The sequence below is a fragment of the Falco naumanni genome, chromosome 8 (assembly GCF_017639655.2).
Source record: "Falco naumanni isolate bFalNau1 chromosome 8, bFalNau1.pat, whole genome shotgun sequence".
NCBI classification, from domain to species: Eukaryota; Metazoa; Chordata; class Aves; order Falconiformes; family Falconidae; genus Falco; species Falco naumanni.
In genome coordinates this window covers 44,015,999-44,038,754 of record NC_054061.1, presented here as the reverse complement: position 1 = coordinate 44,038,754, position 22,756 = coordinate 44,015,999, and the positions used below count along the sequence as shown (strand labels likewise).

The window sequence follows — 22,756 nt, the reverse complement described above, 5'->3', positions numbered from 1 at the left end:
CTGAATACTATTCAGACAGAGAGAACACAATGTTTTCACATAGCAGAAAACATAAAGATGTCTCCCTGAATAGCCTATGCTTTTTTCTTTTCTATGGAAGACAGAGCAATTCAACTGTTCAGTCTAACCAAGCATTTCTTCTATTGGCTTCCACTTGGCCCAACAAGATGATGCAATTTGTATTCAGCTACTGTGCATCAGTCATTTTTATAAACTAATTAAGGTAAGTAATTAGAGCAACTCTTGTAAAAAAAATTAAAATATGTTATGATAACTTTCCTATTAGATTATTTTTGCCCCTGCTTTCCTAAAAGTCAGTCCTCTTGGGAATTACAGTAAGTCAAGTGTCAGAAGATAAAAGATTTCAAGGACTTCAAAGAATTACAGGCTGTTAACCAGCTTTTTACTTGTGAACAGCCTTGATTTTGTACATATGGATGGGAAGAAAAACTCTACTTCAGAATTCCCTGCTAGCAATCTCTGATCATATATCACATTTACAGGTGTCCAGAAAAAAGGTTAGTGGCAGCAGTACCAAATAATAATAAGTATCCATTAACAGCTATTCAACTTCTAGTATGCAGGTATTTGGAAAATGAATTCTTTTAATTCTATACAAACAGATTAGAGAACTGAAGGCAAAAAAAAAAAAAGTGATACTTATGTAGAGAATTTGAGGCAGAAGAAACACTTTATGGAGAGCAGAGCTGGCAACTGCCCTTATGAAAACACAAGTGCCTATTTAATTGAACGGTGTACCAATTTTTGCAATTATCGGTATCAGATTCTCCAGCTGTTTAGCATGTATTACTGAGCTGACTGACTCTTGAGAGTTAGCAGTAGGTACCTCTAACTGCAATTATGTGAGCTCAATGTGCAAATTCTCACATTCAACACTACTATGATCTCATTTTTGCAAACCTGCAGGATAGACAGTAGCAGTTTTTCACGAATGATCAAAAGCAATAAAGCTTACATAAAAATCCTTGCTGAATTGGTCAAAGAAGAGAATAAAAATGAGTCTTGAGGATAATGAGTGTTGGTACAATACTTAGGGATGTGTTATTGGTAATAGCAAGCTAATACTTCCTACCAACTTAACTTTTCACAGTGGAAAACCACCCAACCTCATTTGGGCTAGAATGATAAAAATCAGTGAGAACGGAACCACAGTTGCCCCAACACACATTTCTGGTCACACTTCGGGCAGCTTCTTTATGACAGATGACGTGCTGTGGGAACTTCATATTGCCTCTTGGAAACTGGATGTAACCGGGAATGTTTTAGTAGCAAAATTAAGCGTGGATATATTATACCAACTGCAGAAACAGACAATCACGGGTTCCTAATGGAGAAGGGAGTCAGCATTTCTCAGAAGAGCAACAGTTAAGTGCTCACTCATAGCATCATCATCTCTTAATATTAACTTTTGTTCTGCATATAGTTACTGAATGTGAAACAGTGAAATCTTAAATATAGGAAGTTGTCATATTTCACTCCCGCCAATCAGTCTTCTCATCCACCATGTCTTGCCCAGAACACCTTCAGGCTGTAGACCGTGATGCATTGGTGTTCTAGATCTATCAGCAGCCTTCAGGATTGTTTCAATGTTTTCATGACTATATCCATAATGAAAGCTAAGCTAGTATTGTTCTTTATCTCCAGCAAAGAATTAGGTGGTAGCATTAGATCATCTAGGTAAGCCAACACCTCTTTTGTAGCAATCCAGTATCCTGCTCTGACAGGTCTCCCATTCTGAACGCAGTGATACGTATACAGCAGTGAAAGATTTCCTCTTCACAATGACGCAGAACACTTGCTTCTGAAAGAACTGGCTGAGATAAAAGATCTGGGTAACAGCAGGCTAGCTGGGGTTTAATTCAGGTAACGGTGTATCAGACACAGGGTGCAAAAAAAATCTCAGCAGAAACAATCTTGGCTTCTGTTTTTGTAGTCATACTCTTTAGGAATACTTTTTTCTCTTTCTAACATTACCAAATCCCCACACTGGTATGGTGGATGAAAATTAATCCCATCGCACTAAACTGCATTAATTTTTCAGATTATCATCATAGACACAACTGATACCTGTACAACTTCTACAGTGACTTCCTTCATTATGTTTTATACGTGTTTATTCACAAGCTTCATTTGATACAGATTAATGAAAGTCTGACAACCAACTGAAACACAACCTCTGTACTTCATAGACTATTAGTCTGGTCATTTCTGGGTGCAGTATAAACTAGTAAATTGTCTTACCCATTTAGGACATTCAGGATTAAAACCACCTAGTTCACAGCAGATGTTTTTAGAGTTTCTCACTAAACACTTCCAAAAGACAGGGGTTTCCTATTTTTTACTTCCCTTGTTCATCCAAACCAAGACACCTGGTTTCTTTTCTCAAACTTTCTCAAAACTCTGAAGTTTGAGCAAGCCCTTATTAAAGCGCTATATTTAACAATAAGTCTCTGTAAAACTTTTTATAATTTAGATGGCCAAAACATATATACATTCACAACAAGTACACATTTATGAATAAAAAACCTGAAGTTTCCAAACTAATTTCTATCAAAGGATCCCGGTGTTACATAGGCCTGGGGACACCCAAACAAAATGAGTAATCTCAGCTGAACTCTAAATACCGTGAACACAAGAAGTACTGAAAAAGTTAAGTAATTTGTAAATCCTAAGACACTTTCAAACGCTTCGGATCTATTCAACACTTTTGCTTTTGGCCCACTCAAAAAACCCCGCTATATCGCACTATACCGTTTCCTACATTCCTTCAGTCAAAACAAGATGTCTCCAAGATCAGTTTCAGAAATGCCTAAATAACACATCAACACACAGTTATTTTCTGTATTTTCTCCCTCCTGCATCTGTTCTGTGTCAAAAACTGTTGACAGTTTTATCCGCATTCTTCTAACAAATTTGGGTATGTTATAGTAACTATTTTAAAATGAGTAATAGATAGAAATAGATGTGAGTTAGTGAGCAACTTCAACAAATATAATGTGATTCTTAACATGCAGCAAATAACTTCAATGGCAGATGTATTTGGAAAATCATGTGGCAGGTACAGAGTAAAACAGCAAGACAGGGGAAAATAACAGTAATTTAAAAAAAGCAGACCAAAAAAACAACCAAAAAGCCCAGAACCCTTTACACAGCAAAGACTAAAAGATCTGGCAAGAGGTTTTATACATACTATCTGGTGACATCTAACCATCTCTGTTCAGCCGCAAAAGCTATTTTGAATACTGAACCAGCCTGGTGCTGGCCAATTACAGATCACAACAAATGAAACCAATCCTGCAGCATGAAGGTCAGCGAGAAAGAAACAGCCTTCTATTTACAGTCCAACTGTTCCAGCTCATTAACGTCTGAAATGGGTTTCAACTTATGACCACATCTGAAATAGATACATCACTTCCTACTCCATTCACGGTGACCCATAGTATTTGTCAGACTTCATGAATTACATGATCACACTGCATGGCACAGCCCAGCACTCTCTGCATCTTAGCCTGTTATGGACTGTTGCAAGTCTTACGTTAGCCCCGTGATACCAGACTCCTGGACTTGAAATGAAGAAATGACCTGGCAAGAAAGCAGTCAGGCTTAAGCTCAAAAATCAGAACACATGATCTCGTAAGTCACAGCTGTGACACTCAAATAGTTACCTTGTATTAAGGCCAATAACCTGCGTTGGACTACAGCAGTATCCAAAAAGGAGGTGCCTCTACTTCACAGCATTTAGACAGGTCTTTTCCCTGATAATTTTTTCCAGTGTTTAATCACCCTGCTGTTCAAATCTCTTTTTTTCTATTTTGCATACATCTTGCTTCAATTATTTGCCATGGGTTCCTATTACGCCTTTCACTGCTTGATTAAGGACCCACTGTTTCTTACAACAAAGATTATACCCAGTAACCAAGTCACTACCATGCTTGATCCTTGTTGATCAGATGACATTTTTACTGCGAGGAGTCCTGCAGCACAGTGCCTCTGCACAGAAGAGGTTTCTATAGACAAGTAGCCTACCACGTAACTGCAACAGCAGAGGAAGGGGGAAAGAAAAAGAAGGGGGCAGGGAGAGGAGAAAAAAAAAAAAGCCATCTCCAGTGTCATTTCGAACAGTTTCAGCTAAAGTCAAAACAGTTTATACCTAGTGGCCAGTTTAGTAGGGAAAAAACCCCCACAACCCAACCACATCTGGAACAGAGGTCTGAAACAACTATTCATAGTAATAAGCTTGCGGAAAGGGGGCCAACAGTGATGCGTAACAAGCTTCCAGAAGAAATGAGGACTCTAGGGTTTGAATGGGTAAGAAAAGAGGAAAGGGATAATACATGAATCGCAAGTCCAGGTACGACTTACCAGAATGACCATTTTCTAAGACTGCTCTTATTCCACAGATATTTCACGATTCCTAAATGTATAACTTTGTACTTTGTATCAGTGCTTGATAATTTGTACTGATTTTTTTTTTTAAAAAAAAAAAAAAAGGAAATGGTACTGATAGAATGATCTAATTACGGTATTGTTTTTGATGAATTACAAAGGCAGCCATAATCTGCCTTAATTGCAGCAAGCACACTTTTACAGGCAGTGATTCTACAGGGACAACCGTAACATCAATGAAGATCATGAATCAAGCCTAGCACTACTCTATACAGAATCCCCTAGATTTCATAAGAAAGTTTCATCAGAGGCTTGTTAAAAACTGCCCAATGCACAAGCAGTTTAATTTTTTGTCTGTTTATTTTAATCCAAATGCCAGTGTCTTACATTCTTGAAAACATCCCAGATATACCTCTGATTAACCAAAATCACGAACTCTAACAATGCAGCAAGGCTTGTTTGATTAGACCCCCTTTTGCAAAACTTATTGTCAATTGGTATCAAACTCCCATTTGCCTTTAAGAAAATATTATGTTACTTGTTCCACAGTTTTTCCTGAGAATCGTATTATTTTAGCTAGTCCATAGTGACCTTTCTAACTACTGGCTTAATACTTACTTAGCCTTCTTCTCTTCTCCCCCCTCAGCTCTCATGATTTTCCCCAGAACTTTAAGATTTTCTAAAAATAATACCACTTGGCCAGATTCTTTTTTCATTTTCACTAAGTCCTCCAACTTTAAGGAATAAAAACAAAAAAAGGAAAAGACAACACATTCCACTTTTCTAGGTGATCACCCTCTCAATTCCCAGGTGAAAGCTTTTTATCTAGGCCTCTGCAATATTGTAATTGTGATCACTGTATCATTCAATTAACACAGGATCCAGTAAGTTAGCTCAGTCAAGTCATCATACACTCATCCCTAAATAAATCCAATCCTATATAAACAGAGAGATTTGCTTCCTTGACAAAGCACTTCATCTGAATACTCATCATGATACCCAAAAATCCAATTGCCTTTCCCCAACTTTAACCTAAGAGAAAAGCATTCATACCAAGCACTTAACTTCAACTGACATTCCTTCTGCTAGCTAGTGCAATCTTGGCTTCCCTGTTCAATGCAAAAAGTATCAGTTCTACTCTCATTCCATAAAGACTTGTCCAGTTCCTTCCTTTGTGTCGCTTAGCAGACAAGCTCATAAACCAAATACTTTAAGCCTCCCTTGCTATCATAATGTACCCTCCCACAGAAATTCGCTATTATACTTCCCTCACTGGCAACCACCTCGTTCCACACCATTCTTAACAGCAAATTCATAGAAGCAGTCTCCTCTGGTAACTGCCTTTATTTCTCAGTAACAGTTCCCTTTTGCCTCTCACAGTAATGTGCTACTAAGTTCCACTGTTAGACGAGTCTCTGTCAGTGATGTTCCATGACACTTCTCACCTCCCAGGAACTGCTCCTCCTGTCTAGATTCCCTGGCCTCTTCCATACATTGGCAGGTCCAAGGGCCGCTCCTGCTCCACTTGTCAGCTTTAGACTGTAGCTTGGCAAATTTACTTCTGCTGATGTGATGACAAACTGTTCCTCCTATCTCCACTGCCTCAGGTCAGCACAGCTCATCAGTGGTTCCATGCTGTGCATTTAGCAAACAGTTCCAGCCATACCACCATCTCTCACAGTAGCGGTGGATTTCCCTTTGTGGGTCCTACAGCCAGGCCTTCCCATTCAGTAGCAGGGTTCTCCACTTGCCAAGATCTCCACCATGCTCTGTCAGGCAGCACCTTCATCAAGCTGGTTCTGCATTAGTGCTCGTTAGGGCCCACATCTCCCTGCACTCAGCCCTGCCCTCTACCTGCCTGATCCTGGTGCCTAAGGCCTCTTGGTCTCCACACACTCCTGCTGCCCACCGTCATTGAGTAGTGTGCCTCAGTCAGCTGAGTGGGCCATCCCATCGCCCTGGCATCCATTTCCCTCAGTGGCACACCAAACCAGCTACAGGAAGCAGTCTCCAGGACCTCAGCAATATTGAGGCAAAGAGGTACAAGGACACAGACAAACGGGTAGGAACAGACAGATCTTTCAAGAAGCCTGTTCTCTTTTAGAAGTTAAAGGAAAAAAAAACCATCAGAGTGAATAGAATAAATATGAAGTGACAAGTACTTTAAAGCCCTGCCTAACAGTTTTAAGTCATCAGACTGCTCAGTGTCAAAACTTTCACTTAGTCATTCAATTTGAAGTGTTTTAAACTCACTAGCTTCACCCATTCTGTATCTGTACTGTTCTATTTTAGTTTCTAGTCTAAAGCACTTGTGCATTTTCTAACAGATACCATGCTCCTGAGTACTGTCCAGAAAAACAAAATTATATCCTAACACACAGGGTGAGTTGTGAGATATTCTAAAGAAGTTCTAGAAACTTTGAAAAGTCAGGAGCCATAAGATAATTTACTTGGAATTCTGAGGTATTGAAGAGACCACTTCAGAGTCCAAAGTCATTCTGCTAGACATCACAGAACTGCAACAAAAAGGAGAGGAAAAACTAAGAAGCTCAAGTTTGGATGCCTGTATTTTCCTTAGGCCAAAGAAACAATTATTCTTGTCTTGTGCTTCAATATCCTTGGTGCAATCCTTCACAGTACTATGAATGAAAAAGCATAATGATCTCTTTCATAGTTCCTAAAAAATACACATCCTGGGTTTCCTCTAATGAGATTCTCCAGAGTGACAGGCACATCTTAGATCTGATTCTGCTTCTCTTACAAAATAAGGCTCAACCTCCAATACCACGTTCAGCTTGAGCAGGGCATCCCTCCCAGAAAAAAAGGCAGGTTCTGTCATATTCCCATTTAAGAATATAGTCTATAGTAACGTAAAAAGGATGTCTGCTAAATGGCAACTCCGGGCTTTTCTACTCTGCCTGTTCTGAAGATTTACCTGAAAAACTTGAAATCAGTTCAACACCTGCAAAAAAAGCAGCAGTTATCAAATAAAGTCAGACTGCCATCAATCTTCTTAACATAGCAATCTACTCTCTATGAGACAAGTACTTGCCAGCTTTATACTAAAATTTAGCTAGTGTAAGGAAATCCAAGACAGAAGAAGCTTTGAAGAAAGCACGTATGATGTTTCTTTAATGTCTTCTGCATCAACACTTTTAAAGCTTTTTAAAAGACAAACTGTACTGCAGTGTTACTCACCTTCTCACCAACTGTCCCTTCATCCATCACAAATAAGTTTCTAATACTTCTATAAGCAACCAACAGGGAAGAAAATGAGCAAAAATTACCTCATAGTTTGTGTCTATGTAAATGTACCATTCAACTTTACCTTTGGATTTTGGAATTAACTCTCCACAACTCAGTATGCGTACTTCAGCATATGGTTTACTAGATGCATCTGTTTTCTGGTTTTCTATTTCTCTCACAACTTCCTGTCCTGAGATGACTTGTCCAAAAACGACATGATGTCTGAAGAATTTAAACAGAAGTAAGAATTCTTAGTACTTAATTTTCTCAAGGCAATTTTTAAACAAACATAAGAAAATAAGAGATATTTACCCATCTAAGTGAGGTGTAGGTTTAGTTGTTCTGTTGTTTCCGTATTTTAGTTTAAAGAGAAAAACAAAGTCAATATTAGTGGCAGTCAGCATTTGAAGCATGTCATATACACATATGAAGATGAAAGTTAATTTTAGTGAACTAAAAAAAAATAACCTAAAATTGAACAAATCAAATATATATTATTCTAACCTTGTGTGTAGCTGAAGTATTTAATGTTTTATACATTAAACTACATATTCAATTAATTACTTTGATTATCACATTTTACTGAACAAAAAAGGGCATTTTTTTAGACAGCATACTCATACAGGACATATTAAGTATTCTATTTATTAAATTATATAAGTATTACCTGGGACAGATAAAAAATTAAAGCAACTGTCTCAGAGCAGGAAAACTGCAAATAATCTTCTATACATTAGAAAATAATCAGAAATCAAAGAAAGAAAAACATATCTGGATGTACAGACCATCTGACACAGACGTAGAACTGACTTTATCTCAGCTTTCCCCTAAACTAGCATTACTATGGCTTACAGATGTCAACCATGGCAGACGTGAAAAAACTGGGATAATTACAGTAACAGTCAGAAATCCCAAAATAAGGGTCTAATGGTAAGTGACAACCACAACTCACCATGTTAATTAAGGTCATGAAACATGGGTAAGAGTGATGTATATCAAGAACGTTTTCTGGAGATAAATCAGATTTAAGAAGAGTCTACTGCAATGTATTTAAATAATTTAAATTTTAACTCTGAATGAGACTGCATTGAGAAGTTAATCTATGGCAAAAAAAACCCTCTATCCTCTACCACCTTTAAGAACCCCCAGAGCTGCTTTGCTTCCTTCCAGATAACATTTAATAGAAGAAAGTAGTAAGAGTTCTGCAAGGAACTAAAGGTTTGCTTTTTATTGCCCAAGTTAGAACACAGCTACTGAAAACTAACAAAGGCTCTTTTGCACAGATGATAAGCACTAAATAAAAACGTGATAAAAATAGGCTCCCTAAACAACGCATTAGGAAAATGGCTGCTTCCATGCAACTTTGTGAAAAACCATCAGCTTTGGGGTTGCACAGGAGCTAGCCTTCAATATTCAAATAAATAAATAAATATTTAAATAAATATTAATTCCAATATTTAAAAGGATGACTTTTACAACTTACAAACGGCAAACCACACACACATTTCAGGATAGTACAATACTTACATAAAGAACTGTGAACCATTTGTATCTTTCCCTCGGTTGGCCATTGAAAGGAGAAATTCTTTGTTGTGCTTTACAGCAAAGCTTTCATCTAAAGAAAGTGTTTTCAGTTACTTTAATATACCACATATGCTTAGATAAATAGTATAATATTAAATAAATCTGCTAGTCACCTCAATAAAAAGTGGTGTTAAGAACAGATTCAAAATATGAGCTTATATATATTCCGTCCATTCTAAATAATGCAATTTAATGAGGAGAAATATGAATGAATGGTTTCTAGCCTGAGAAAAAACTAAAAAATCAAGTATTCTTGTTCAAGATATTTGTTTCCTACCAACATTAGCAGAGACCTCATAATTCTAAGTTGTTGCTCCTTCTGTTCTGCACATACTGATCATTGTCTCTTTGGGTTTTTAGCTGTGCGTTAACTATTAAGAAACCCCCCATTTCCAGGCAGTTTTGTAATTATTCTTTAATACACATGGACATCCAGTTTGATAGCAATCCCAAACAAGTTATCTTTGTCTGTCAGGCACACAGATGAACTTACCAAGCTGGCCATCAGCAAAAGAAGTTTAACTTGAATGAACCCTACTTCTGATGAGCAAAGCAATGTTAACAGTTCAAACTAAATCCCAATGAATCTGTGAAAAGTTCTCACTATTCTTCGTTTAACACATCTGTAAGATATTATCCTCCCTCTCTCCTCTCCCAAAACAGCATAGAGGTTGCTGGGGGATCCAAACTCTTCAAACAGAGGAAGTTTGCTCAGTATTGTTTAGATACAGATGGCACAAGCAAGCATTAACCAAGAAGAAAAGTATGCCATCTGTAAGGCTATGGTTTCACATCACAATGTGAGACTGGCGGTGACAGTCCCACTCTCTATCCAGTCACCTGTATAATTGCTATCTGGCATAACATTAAGTCACCAATCTAATGCTATGGTGAGTTGGTTAAGTGATCCACAAAAGCAAAATCTCCCACAAATCCAGTTTCATACCACGGCTGAGCTGAACAGCCAACTTAAAACTGACAGAAAGTTTGGCTCCTTCTTTCAACTTCCCCAACCACACATTTCCTCAAACCCAGCTACTAATTTGACTTTGTTCTGATGCTTGCCAAATTATTGAATTGCATCCACTCAATATGGAAATAAATACTTTTTTGCTACAATAGTCTTTGGGCATTTTAGAAGCTGAATCAGCTGAATTTTCTGAAAACTGATCTGAATGAGAGTCAATGCAAGCTAAGACCTCCTCCCCCTTTTGACAGTTACAAACTGTTGACTCAACTCAAGTTCTTATATAAAATTGGAGTCTGGCCCTACTAAAATAGTGGATAATTCCTTTGATTGTTTGCTGCAAGCTCAGACGAGAACCTATGTTGAAAGAAAAGTGTCAGGGAGGAGCATAACCACTCCTGCTGGTCGCAGTGAGCTATCACATGGGTTTAGGTGTAATACAAAAACAAAACCACAGAGATGCTCCACTGTAGTGTGAGCAAACACAGGCTGAGAAACACATGGGAGTGCAGAACAGGTACTTCTGCAACACTGCCTGAACAAGGATGAGGACCATAAGAAAACTGATGCCCTCTATCATTAATTCCTCTGGGGTTCAGGAAAGCAGGGCTTTATGTGTTCTTTTAAATAAACATTTTACAAGGAAATCTGACTCCATCACGCCCTTCTCCTTTTCACTGGAAGACAATCCCTAACTTCTAGCTAGCTGCTCAAACCAAAAATGTACATTTAAAAACAGTTATAAAAATGTAAATCTGGTAAAATAGACAGATACAAAGAAGTTCAGTTTTAATTTTCATTCATTAAAAAGTTTCGTATCTTAGAAGTAAAATAAAATAATCTAAACCGGACAGTCACAGGCCTCTAAGACCATACAAAATCTTAACAAAAACAATGAAGTTCAGTTTACAGAACAAGGACTACAGAAAGTAAAGGTGATTGCTTACAGTAACACCAAAATAGAGAAGACTGATAAAATTCTTACCTTCAAAAAAGCCACCATAAATGGATTCTCCTCCCCTGCCATTTCCTTGAGAGAGGAAGTGATATACAACTTAAAGTAGTGATTAAAAGTCACATTATGTGGAAGATGCTTTGTAATATGAAATACTGATCCAACTGCATCAAAGTCACTGACATTATTCCTCAAGACATGCAAAGATCAAAACACATCTTTGTAGTCCCAAAGCACACTTGGAAAACAAGAAAGTATCCTCCCATGTATTCTGCTATAATTCACCTTTTTTCTGTATTTCCCCAGCAGTAGATATTTTTCCTTCATATTTAAACCTTTCAATACAAAGTACTTAGTACTTTAAGTACTGAAATAACAAAGAAAAAATGTGTGTGTATACACACACATTAAGTTTATTATATAAATTTTCACACAAAGGTTCTTATGCAGAAAAATGGGGAAAAAGCAGTTGAATCCCAGAATGATTAACGTAAGTGATGATACACAGAACTCCTGCAATACACTATCACAAAAGCATTAAAGTTTTCTTCAAAGATCCACATCATACCTTCACTGAAGTCACCTCCTTGGATCATAAAATCTTTCACAACCCTGTGAAACAGACAACTTTTGTAATGCAATGGCTTTTGGGTGGATTTTCCTGTACCCTTTTCACCTAAAGAGGAGGAACAAAAAATAAAATTACTGTCTGTATTACTGTCTGTACCTGTAGAATCTCTGCTACAAAAAATAACTCTAAGTGCTTAATCAAAACCTTCTGCTCTGAAAATTGAGCTTGTGAGGCAGACACATACCTGTAACACCAACAGAAACTAGCATTTAAGAAAGCACAGCAGGAACTACCTTTTGTCTCTAGAGTTACACCAGAAAACTCCTTACTGACATTATTATACAACTCTGGTCTCATCCATGCAGATTTACTGAAATTAACCAGCCACAGCTTAGGTTTGAGTTAACTGGCATTGCTCAGAAATATGCAAGAAACACCCAGATCTTCAGTTACAACACCGCACAGTTAAGATACCATAAAAGCTCCTAATAAAAGCAAAGAGGCAGGGGGAAGGAGAAGGAATCTCATTCCCTCCCTCTCATGACTACAACTGCCATCTTTCTCCCTTATGTCAGCTCTGGTGCTGAAGACCAACAAGCAGACTCTGGTTCAGCTACCCACAAACAGCTAAGGTGTCTAAGTTAACAAGATGAATGGCTCATGGTAGGTGGCAGAGCCAACCTCAAGGTAGCAGTAAGGTAATCAGCAGGAGGATGCTGGAAGGAAAAGGATCTCTTCCCCTTAGTGCTGGTAAACCATTAGACTATATCTTCCTATAACCTTATTCTCAGCTATTAAACTGACAAAAGCTTTTGTCAAGGGCAGTTGTCTCTGAACTTCTCTGCAACAGACTGGTGCCTCTGTATGGATCTGACTACCTAGAAAAAACACTTTTGATAGGAACTTCGATAAATGTGAAGTTGTATCTATTCCACTATGACATATGCCTAACATAGGTACGCTAGGAAAACATAAGGCTGTCGATCCTTGTTTTAAGAAGAGAGCACATACTTTTCAAAATTGCCTGAAAAGGAGTAAAGAAAACAAGATCAAAATTTGAATTGATTTGCTGATGAGCAATATCATAAATACTCTGCCCATATATTTTCCTCACTATTCTTAAATATGCTAAAGCAGCAAAGTAGTTCAGCATCTGAATTTGATCTTCAATGTCAGCAACTAAGTATGAACTTAGTAGTACTTGTTCCTGACCTGAAATGCTGTTGAAAGACTTCAAGTCAAAAATTTAAAGCGGTAGCTGGGAATAACACTATAAATCTGATTTTCAGGCAGTTGACAGCAGATCAAGAATGGCACGGTCACATGATAACATGCTCACATTCATTAAGAAGAATCACTTTAAGGTTCAAATTTGTTAACACATTTTGATAATCTGATTTTGTGTCAGATCAGATAATACCTACATTCCTAGAGGCATCGTGAATGGTGCACCAAGTGTTCTAGACAATTTGACATACATGTAATTATGCACCCACACCTGATTCAGATCATATTAGTGCTGCTGAGGGATTCGGTATTAACAGCCACAGAGCCCTGACCTGAAAAACAACAGAGCTGGAAGGAAAGGAAGCAGAAAATGCTGAAGACAGGAACCATGTACGCTATCTATGTAATCACAAAATTATTCTTGTGATAATAAACTTAAGTTTTGCTAAACTGTCAGCATTTTCAACAAAAGTATGCAGTCCACAGGATAATAATTCTGTTTGGAAATGCTTTCAGAACAGAGTTTTTGCAGTATTTTGTTCAAGAAATCATCCGAATTTCAATAGCAGTGGAAATCACCAGTTGCCATCAACAAAGAAAAATAAAAATTAAGAAAAAATCCAAACTACTAATGAAACCAGCAATACCTTTCAAATACCTCAAAGTAGCATAAGACCAAAAAGTAAGTCCGCATGGTTGACCTCTTATTGGCTACCTTTCAAGACTGGATGATGTTATATAATGTGAACAGTAATATCTATGCTAGTAACAGAAAATCAGCTTACTGTGTCCATATTTAAAGTTGATTAGTATACACTCCCTGCAAGATACTAAGCCAAAGCTATAACTGCTTTGATCCTGCATCAGATGCACATGAGAAACCAGCTAAATCTCTAGAGATACCAAGAAACAATGTTTCACGTACTTATTTTTATATGTAAGAAAATGTCAGGAAAAAAATAACACAAAACATCACACTAGCTAACATGGTATTACATTTAAAATTATAAAATCTACAAACCTGTGCAAAGGCAGCGAAAATTCTCACATGTCTTTGGACACACATCTGAAAAGAGTTCAAAGACCACTCTTCCAGCTAAGGAAAAAAAAAAAAAAAAGAAGTCACATTTATTATGAAGTTAACTGGTATGTGCATTATTCTTCTTAGAATATCATGTTACTGAATGGCTATTTTAATTTTCTTACCAGGTACATTGTTGATGGCTATGTCAAAAAAGCAACGAGGTCTCTGGACCTTTACTCCCATGGCTTCAAAAGTTTAAATACTGTAAGTAATAAAAATAAAATTTAGTTTTTCTTTCTGTGTCATAACACTACATGTAAGTCAGTGTAAAAGATTTTAGAAAGACAACAAATGCTGCAGAAAAACAAACCTTCAAAAAAAAGAGTGCAAACAAAAAGTTTTAAAGGTTCAGAGAATGCAAAGTATTTTAGGTCATTTTCAGGTTTTGTAGACCCAAATTCATGTTTGCTGCAATAGTATCACATGTAAACTTCAGTGCCATACTTCAGATGAGGAAATACAAAAAAGAAAAGATAAAGTATGGGGATAATAAAGCTTGAAGTCTTCCTGCTATCCAGATAGTATGGACATAATCACCTAAGTTGTCTGTTCCTAGGTAAAATAAACATCAGAGATTAAAAAAAGAAACCAAACAACCACCCCCCCCTACATTTCAGTTTTGAGAGCAAACAACTTGAGTGCTCTCAAGCAACTCTGCAGCTACCTCTCAACTGCTTAAAAGAGACTAATTTGTAATCTGTTAGGCACAGCATTAGTGACTGAGAAGGCCACCATCTCCACATGCCAACCCACCCTTCTGGTCAGGGTCACCAGATTCAGATCAGGCTCCTCCCCTCAGGAACACATCAGCTGCTGCAGTCCACAACCCAGTGTAGCTCATCTCAGTTACTATTACCTGGGCCATGAACTACAACTGCTCAAGGGAGAACACAGCACAGAAAGGTGAACCGCCCAGGATGGTGAACTTCAGCTGCTGTAGAAGAGTAATAATTGCCCAAGTCAAGCAGGCATACTTTCAGAAATACCAGAACTTTTGCCACAAAGAGAACAGTCAAAGAGTGGCAAATAACTTACGATGGCTACAACTTGGCATGTCACCTTAAGAATTAAGCATTCAACTTCTTAGGAATATATTTCCTGAATTCCTGTCACTGCAGTTATCAGGAGCTGCTCTAATTCAGATCCAAAGCATTCTACGTGAAAAAAAATACAAATATGTAGCTCTTCCACAATTACTGCTAAGTGAAATTATTTGGGCTTTTTATTGCTTCTTTTCCTTCTACATCACTGCTTATCTCTTTTGAGTCACCATCCCTGGAGGTGTTTAAAAAGACATGTAGACATGGTGCTTAGGGACATAGTTTAGTGGTGGACTTGGTGTGTTAGGTTTACAGTTTGACTCAATGATCTTAAGGGTCTTTTCCAACTTAAATGATTCTATGATTCTTTATCAAGAATTTTAACGCAACTTTCCCGTTGAGTACATAAATCCGTTTATTTCTGTGTAACAAACCATGTCTTAATCCATTTGCACCACCAGTCTTTCAACATTATGTACAACCATGATATTCTTTTCCTTTCCTGAAGTCCCATCATCTCTGAATTACTTGAGAGGGGAAAGCAACAATGACGGTAAAAGGATCTGTAGAACTGGAGTACCTTTTCCAGAACTTGGAACGTAATCCATAAATTTTCAGTTCTAATTATTTTTAATTGCCAGAAAAAACTATTCAAATGTAACTGACATACTGCATACATCCCTCCTAAAGATTCACTCATAGCTGTGCCACAGAACAGCCTCGAAAAATTCAATTGTCACCATCTGTCACACTGAGCTCATGAACAAGAGGCTGTAAGAAATGAAAAGACAGCAGTGTAATCACGTTAGTCTATATTCTCTCTACTTGTGCTCAGTGTCACTCCTAGCATTTCGCCAAGATTACACAGTGAAAATCCAAAGAACAATGTAGAAATGATTTAAATTAAACACCACTCAGTAGTTTATCACTTGCGATTTTTACCATGAGAAGACTTTGCAAACATGCAGAATCTCACTAGATACTTAGTTTTGTAATGAATACATTAATTCACACAAGCCAGAGACTCATGAAAAGCAGCAGGCTTGCCTCAGTCTGCTTGCTCCTCTCCCCAAATTACTATTTCCTCTTCTATCAGTGCAACAAATTTTGTAGCCAGGCAGAAAAACAAATAGAGAAAAACAACTGTAGCTCAGAACTTTGATGTTGTCAGGTTAGCAGAAGGCTGACCAGCTCATCCTGCTGTTGCACAAACTCTGGGGCAGCGCGAGGAAGTGGCAGCGTGGGCAAGCCAAGGGAGATGAGACAGGTGGGAGGGGAGACTGCCTTCAGAACTGACACCAGCTCAGAGGACAGCCATCAACTCACACTGTCAGCAGCAGAATATACAGCTGTGTGGAGGGGCAGGGGAATATTTTCTTTTAGGAAACCTCTCAGAATAAATGCTACTAAATATTGCTCAGTGACAGAACTGACAGTTTTAACTGAACTCAGACATCTAAGAATCAGCAGTACCACAACTGATCCATCAATTGTACCCAAACTTTACACATTTAGCTGTAGTGCTTGAGTGAGTAGGGATTTAACTCCTGCCTTAAAGGCAATTTGCTTGAGAAACGTAGAGATATGTCTTTAGCATTTATATACAGTATTTTAGCCCCCCCAAAATGCAAGCTACCTTAACATTTGACACAATTTTTATTTCACTGATAATGACTAAAGCTAATCTTTAAAATAAACGTCACTGTACCCACATATGTCAATTTTTAACTCTTTTGTAAAGAACGGGGTAGGAGAGAGAAGGAACAAATAAGAATTCTACCTGAATCCCTATTTGCACTAATTTTGAACAGTAGAACACAGGAAGTTTAGTCTGTGTTCTAAATGTTACTTTCCCTAAATTCTCCCATAATATCCCCTAAATACTGGCTGCACTTGGTTCTATACGACAGTTATGTCAACTGGTCAGTATGAACACCCTGACTGGACAAACACCAGGCCAACTAAATATACCTAACTCTTGAGCTGATGTCGCCTAGTAAACCAGGCTAAAATACCAGTGACATTTGTCCTACCTACCTACATGTCAAGTGTTTCCTCTCCAATATACTTAAGTATCCTCAGCACAGTTATTAGACCTTCTCCTGAAGCATTACAGAGAAAATTACTGAGCTACATATGATCCATAAACGATCGACTTCTATTCATGTATTTAGTATTTAACACCGAACAGTCTTGTACACACTGATCATTTAAAGCTTGTCTGTATTAAATGCAAGTACATGGGATACGAATGTTAAACACAGAACCAACAAAGAAAAACAATTTGAAAATAGCAAGAAGTCAGGAAAATAACAAAATTATAAGTGAAGGAAATGTTAAAGTCAATGCAAAAGATGCTCACTATACATACACAAAAAAATATGCTATGCAGATGGGCAATCTTGAGAAGTCGGCTCACTTCTTCCTTCCAAAACTCTGTAAGAAAAGAAATGTAACAACCCAAGTACAATCCTGAAATGTTCAAGCCATTAATCATTCTCAATAACCTCCTGTTTGAGAAGCCTCTTGCTGTCTAAGTAGAAATGATGTCCAAAAAAAACCCCACAAAAAAACCCACAACCACCACCACTGAAGTGGTGACTTCAGTATATCTAAAGAGGCCTGTTATATTCTGAAAGTAGACTTTCAGTTCAGCTTAGAGCATATTTGCATTTATTGACAAATACACCAGAAATATTTAGCCTTGTCAGAACAGCTGCATCCATAACCAATGCATCACCAGCTGTGTCCATCAAGGTTCACATCCCTTCACACCTCCATCAGCCTCATTATTCTGTACAAGTATTTGCTGGATAAAACTGGCCAATTCATGGCCAGGCTGCAGACAAGCTGTTCTCCTTCAAAATCATCTGAGTCAATGGAAAAAGATAACCATCCCAAACCATTCACAAGCATCTCTCTGCCAGAGATTATTCCTCATATGTGTTGATACACTTACAAATACACCTTGAGGATTTTTTTTTTCAAAATCACCTGTGCTAGCAAGAATCCGGTAATAATACCGTTTAATATAAATTAGCTCCTTTTGACTGAAATGGGCTAGAAAGCACTCACAGATGCACACCAACTGAAGCATCAATGTGTTGTGCATTTCACAAGAGCTGATGGCAAGCAGCAATACAGTAGTATTTCCTAGTTTTATGAGGGAAATAAAACCCACACCACCTTTATCTGTCAGTATGCTGAAGAGCTCACAGGACTACCTATTTGTTTCTGTCCCTGCATGGGACAGAACAGATTTGGAGCAAAGATGTATTCAGTAGGAAGGAACAAAACCCAAAATCATATTTGTCCTATTCCTTCACTTCTTTCTCTGTCATTGTCGGCTCTCCCCTATTTTTAAATGCTCTTTGACCTTGCCTTTGTATTTGTTTCCTTGCATCATTTTACAATTATCTTCTGCACTGGTCTTCATTCAATGTCCAAATGAAGTGTACAATAAAGTGCATAAATTCACATTCTTAGTATTTTGTTTCAGATCATCTACAAATGCAGGAAGACAAAACTACATTGATTTATGCTGCAGAAGATAGCCATCTGGAAACTTCAGAAATTATAAGCAAAACTTTTAAGCAAAACTTTGAACCCAGAACATGCAAATTCACAAAGTGAATACTGAACATGTATCACATCCACTAAAGCTGTGGCTGCAGTCACTTGAAGCCAATACAAATATGGACTGATACCAGAATGGAGGGCTCGTACATCCACCTGTTTGGCTTTCATAGAACTGGCCACCTAGTTGCATAAAAACTACCCTTTCCTCCCCACTCCAGGAAAAGATTTGGCAGCTGCACATATCAGCTTAAAGTGACAGTGGAGCCATAAACTAAAAATGTTGTAAATTCATTCCAGTATGGATTAAACCGGAAATTAATTCATGATTGTGAAATGGGAGACATGAAATTTTGTTCCTAGTTCCACTCCTCTGTGCCAGAGCTTCCAGCTGAGTTACGATGATACTGAAGGTATGAACAACAAAAATCCAACCAGCCCAACCCTCAATCTCTATAATTTCCTCATTTTCCCAAAACACCACCATCTTTTCCTCTGTTTCACCATAAAAAAACCCCTATCAATTAGCAGCAACGATAACTAAGGAAGGGTTGGGTTTCTTTTCTTTTTCATTTTACTAATCAGCAGCACAAGATTTTTGTTGCCAGCAGATTTAGAAAGAAGGTCCTACACTTGAACACACTTCAGGTTTAACATGCTGTCTTTGCTATCATGTGGACTTAAGACATCTGTAAGAAAAGAATATATTTGTGTTCTACACAGGTCCATGAAATTTATGCAGAAAGATTTTTTACACATCATCAGAGATCGTGTATTAGAGGTTTTCAACCTAGCTGCCTCTTCTAATGCTATTTAGAGGGAAAAAGCCAACCTTTCAACATTTTTACAGGTAAAAAGTGATTGACACCACTTTCCATCAGGTCTCCTCCTCTAGATTAATGCTACAAGGGTTTTTTGGACTACTGATACAGTATTTCTTTTTCTTCCCCTAAAAATTAAATAAAGATACTTGGCAGTATCAACCACTGTCTTCCACGAACATGAGGCAAAAGCCTGCTATGTTCTTAAGGAGATTTAAGAAAATACCATCTTCACATAGGTCTTGACTAAATATGCAGTGCAAGCTCCTAACACTACTACACTGCATAGTGCATTTACATCACTTTCAGTATGATTTTTTACAATTATTAACATGAATTTAGTCTTCTTGTACTCAAGTATAAGGAACGCACACTCAGTAAAAACATCTGAGCCAGGAGAATGTAACATTCAGCTGAGATGGTAGCAACATCCTCTTAAGCTATTTAAACAGAAATACACATACCTACTAGATCATGCCCTTTGTTTTAAGCTCCTAGGAGACAAAAAAGATGTTAAAGTATCTAACCACACTCTTGTCAATATAAAGTTAAAAGCTTTGTTATCAAGAGTTAACCATGATTTTCTATCATCTACTTTAAGCAGAAGGTACTCTTTCCCCCTCCCCTCCCCACCCCCCACCCCTCCCACCCCACGCCCGTTAACATTTGTGAAAAGATACAAGTGTTTTCTTCCAGGTCTGCGCACAAAAGAAACATGTCCATTTCTACTCCACTATTCATAACCAGAAAGTGGATTAGCATAGGTCTGAAACCGTGAACTTACATTTTATACTTTACAAAATGCTAAAGACAGGCAAGTTTTAGCATTCTATGAAAGGGAAAAAAGCTTTTAAAGGGTCTAGTGTAATCTCCAAGCCATTTACCCATTACGACTCCCAAACTAAATTTCCGAAGTGGAATACCTTCCTACCCCTGCTACTGAAGATGAGAATAAGGCAACACCATTCAACAGCAGGAGACAGTTCTTAACTCTGACCCATATTTGCCAACCATAACGGAAAAAAAGGTTGTTCTATCATATTTTATTCTCATGTTCTCCTCCCTGCTCTGCTATTTTAGCTCTAGATCCTTTCCCTGCCTCATTCCAGCCTCTTACCTAAACCTCACTCCATTAGAAGCTGGCCAGATTTGCTCCCTGGCATTCAGTGACTCTGCTTCCAAACGGAAGATGGCTCCTAAATGCACATGGCATAGAGGAGTGAACTGGTAGTGGAGACATCATGCTGCAGTAAAATCCTCCATTCCAAGTGCATATTCTTCACTCCAAATTCCCTAATAATCCACAGATTTTCTGAGATCCTAAGGGAAAAACTAAATCTTTTGGTAACAGCTTGGTGACTACTTAGCTAACTTAAAATGCTTCTTTTTCAAAGGAGAGAACTGGAAAAATGAGAAGTCTTAGTAAGAAATATAGTCCCAAAGGGTGCTCTCAGAGAATTATTGATGTTGGTATCCTTTATATGCTCCCCTTCAGATCTTCTTCACATACAGGAAACTACATTTTTTCCAAAATCTTTATAAATAATTTTAAAAACTGATAAATCAAGCGCTGCGTATTTAGATAAATTAATGCTTCATAAATCATGTCTTAACTTCCATATTTTTACCATGGTAGCACCTAAGCATTCGAGTCGTGCTAGACCCCCACGCATTAATGAATGGGAATAGTGAAACAAAATAGGAGGAAAAGCAAGAAGGAAAAAAGAAAAAAATCTGCAAAACCAAAACTAAAAACATTTATCCCTATCCAAAGAACAGCCTCTTCTGCAGGCAATATAGAACAAAAATGTGAAAACCAAAATATTCTCTCAGAAGAAAAGATACATTTTAGAAAATAGCCTTTACGCAAAAGAAATGGTCTCATGTTCCTCTTAAAAACAGGTCTCAGATGATTACTATAACTAGTCAAACGTTAGGCAACTACTAGCAAAAGCGATGACTTCATCAGCATTATGGAAAAATAATTCTTCTACTTGTAACTGAATCATAAGGCAATGTTTAACACTACAATACATGATTTTGCCCACAGTTTCAATCAACTATTTTTCTCCGAAGCCTCTCTCCTTCAAAGCCTCCTTAATGACTGAAGTACAATCACATATACACAGTACTTATAGTTTGGTCGTGACTGCAAATAAAATGAGCCTGAAACTCACTACTCATAAAAATCTCTGGAGTGCCTTAGGAAAACCTTAAGAGAGGCAAGGACCCTCCTGCCAGCCATGGTAGCTCCTGCAGGCTGCACTTCCCTAGGAGAGGCCTGCAGAGAAGAGAACATGTGGCACGCAGACAGCTCGGGTACTTGGCCCTCTCGGGGAGGAGGACGGACTCATTCAAACTCCGGAGCAAGCAGGGAGCAGCACCGGAGGCTAGCCAGGGCGCTCGCAGCGGGCAGGCAGACCCGCGGCGCGTCGGGCCCGCCGCTCGCCGGCTGCGGAGAAGCGACTCCCGGCCTGGCGGACCCCACCACCAGGCCCCGGCCGCCGCTTCACCCCGCCCCCCCCCCCCCACTCCCACCTGCCCTCGGGCCCCGCTCGCAGCATCTCACACGACCCCTCTCCTCGCAGGGGCCACCCTCACCTGGATTGCCGCGGGTGCCCCCCCAGGGAAGCGCTGGACGCCCCGGCCGCGGCCCGCCAGCCTCGCACACGGGCCGCCGGGCCTTGCGAGGGGGCGTGTGTGCGCGGGGAGCCGGCGCGGGCGACCGCCCCTGCCCCACACCCGCCCCACAGCGGCGGCTAGGCCAGGCCGGGCCGGGCCGGGGTTAGTCCCCCCGGGGAGGGGACAGGGTTCCCACCCCCGTCCGCGACCCAGGCTCAGGCCCCGTGGCGCTGCGACCTCCATTCTCCCCCCGGTCCCGGCGCCCACGCCGCAGCCTGGGCCGCGGCCCTCGCCCGGCCGCATGTCGACCTCGCCGGACCGCGGCGGCGCCCGGCTGCGGCACCGGCACTCACCCCGCTCGCGGCCCGCGTCGCCCCGCGCTCCTCAGCGCCTCGCCGCCATGTTAGAGCTGGTGCGGCACAGACTGCGTCAGTGGAAGGAAAGGGCGGGAGGGGGCGACCCCGGGGGCGGTGCGGCGGCGGAACGTAGAGGGAGGACGCGGAGACTGGAGAAGCGGCACCCCGGCCCGCGAAGGGCTGGGTGGGGGGTCGCCGGCCGCAGTAGAACCTTGCCTGGCGGTGGGGTAAGGCGGCGGGGGCCGCTCAGAAGGCGCCGAAGCGGCTGGGGGAGGGGGGCACCCGCCTCCTCGAGCTCGT

General features: G+C 39.5%; 1 protein-coding gene across 8 annotated transcripts in view; it reads right to left on the bottom strand.

The window, feature by feature from the left end:
• The window catches only part of PPIG (peptidylprolyl isomerase G), a 30,864-nt gene that overhangs the window by 6,075 nt on the left and 2,033 nt on the right, over positions 1-22,756 (bottom strand). Inside the window, exons 1-10 of one of the 8 annotated variants that reach the window (XM_040603659.1) lie at positions 22,454-22,634; positions 19,943-19,972; positions 17,453-17,517; positions 14,164-14,243; positions 13,979-14,053; positions 11,728-11,835; positions 11,190-11,234; positions 9,181-9,268; positions 7,966-7,995; positions 7,736-7,875 (exon numbers count right to left, since the gene is read on the bottom strand). In XM_040603659.1, the coding sequence (XP_040459593.1) occupies positions 7,736-7,875; positions 7,966-7,995; positions 9,181-9,268; positions 11,190-11,234; positions 11,728-11,835; positions 13,979-14,053; positions 14,164-14,224 (547 nt within the window). In that variant the 5' untranslated portion in view covers positions 14,225-14,243; positions 17,453-17,517; positions 19,943-19,972; positions 22,454-22,634. Of the gene's footprint in view, positions 1-7,735; positions 7,876-7,965; positions 7,996-9,180; positions 9,269-11,189; positions 11,235-11,727; positions 11,836-13,978; positions 14,054-14,163; positions 14,244-14,897; positions 14,917-17,452; positions 17,518-19,942; positions 19,973-22,079; positions 22,145-22,453; positions 22,635-22,672; positions 22,695-22,756 lie in introns of those variants that run through there. The other 7 variants (XM_040603664.1, XM_040603660.1, XM_040603665.1 and 4 more) reach the window with 7 other exon arrangements.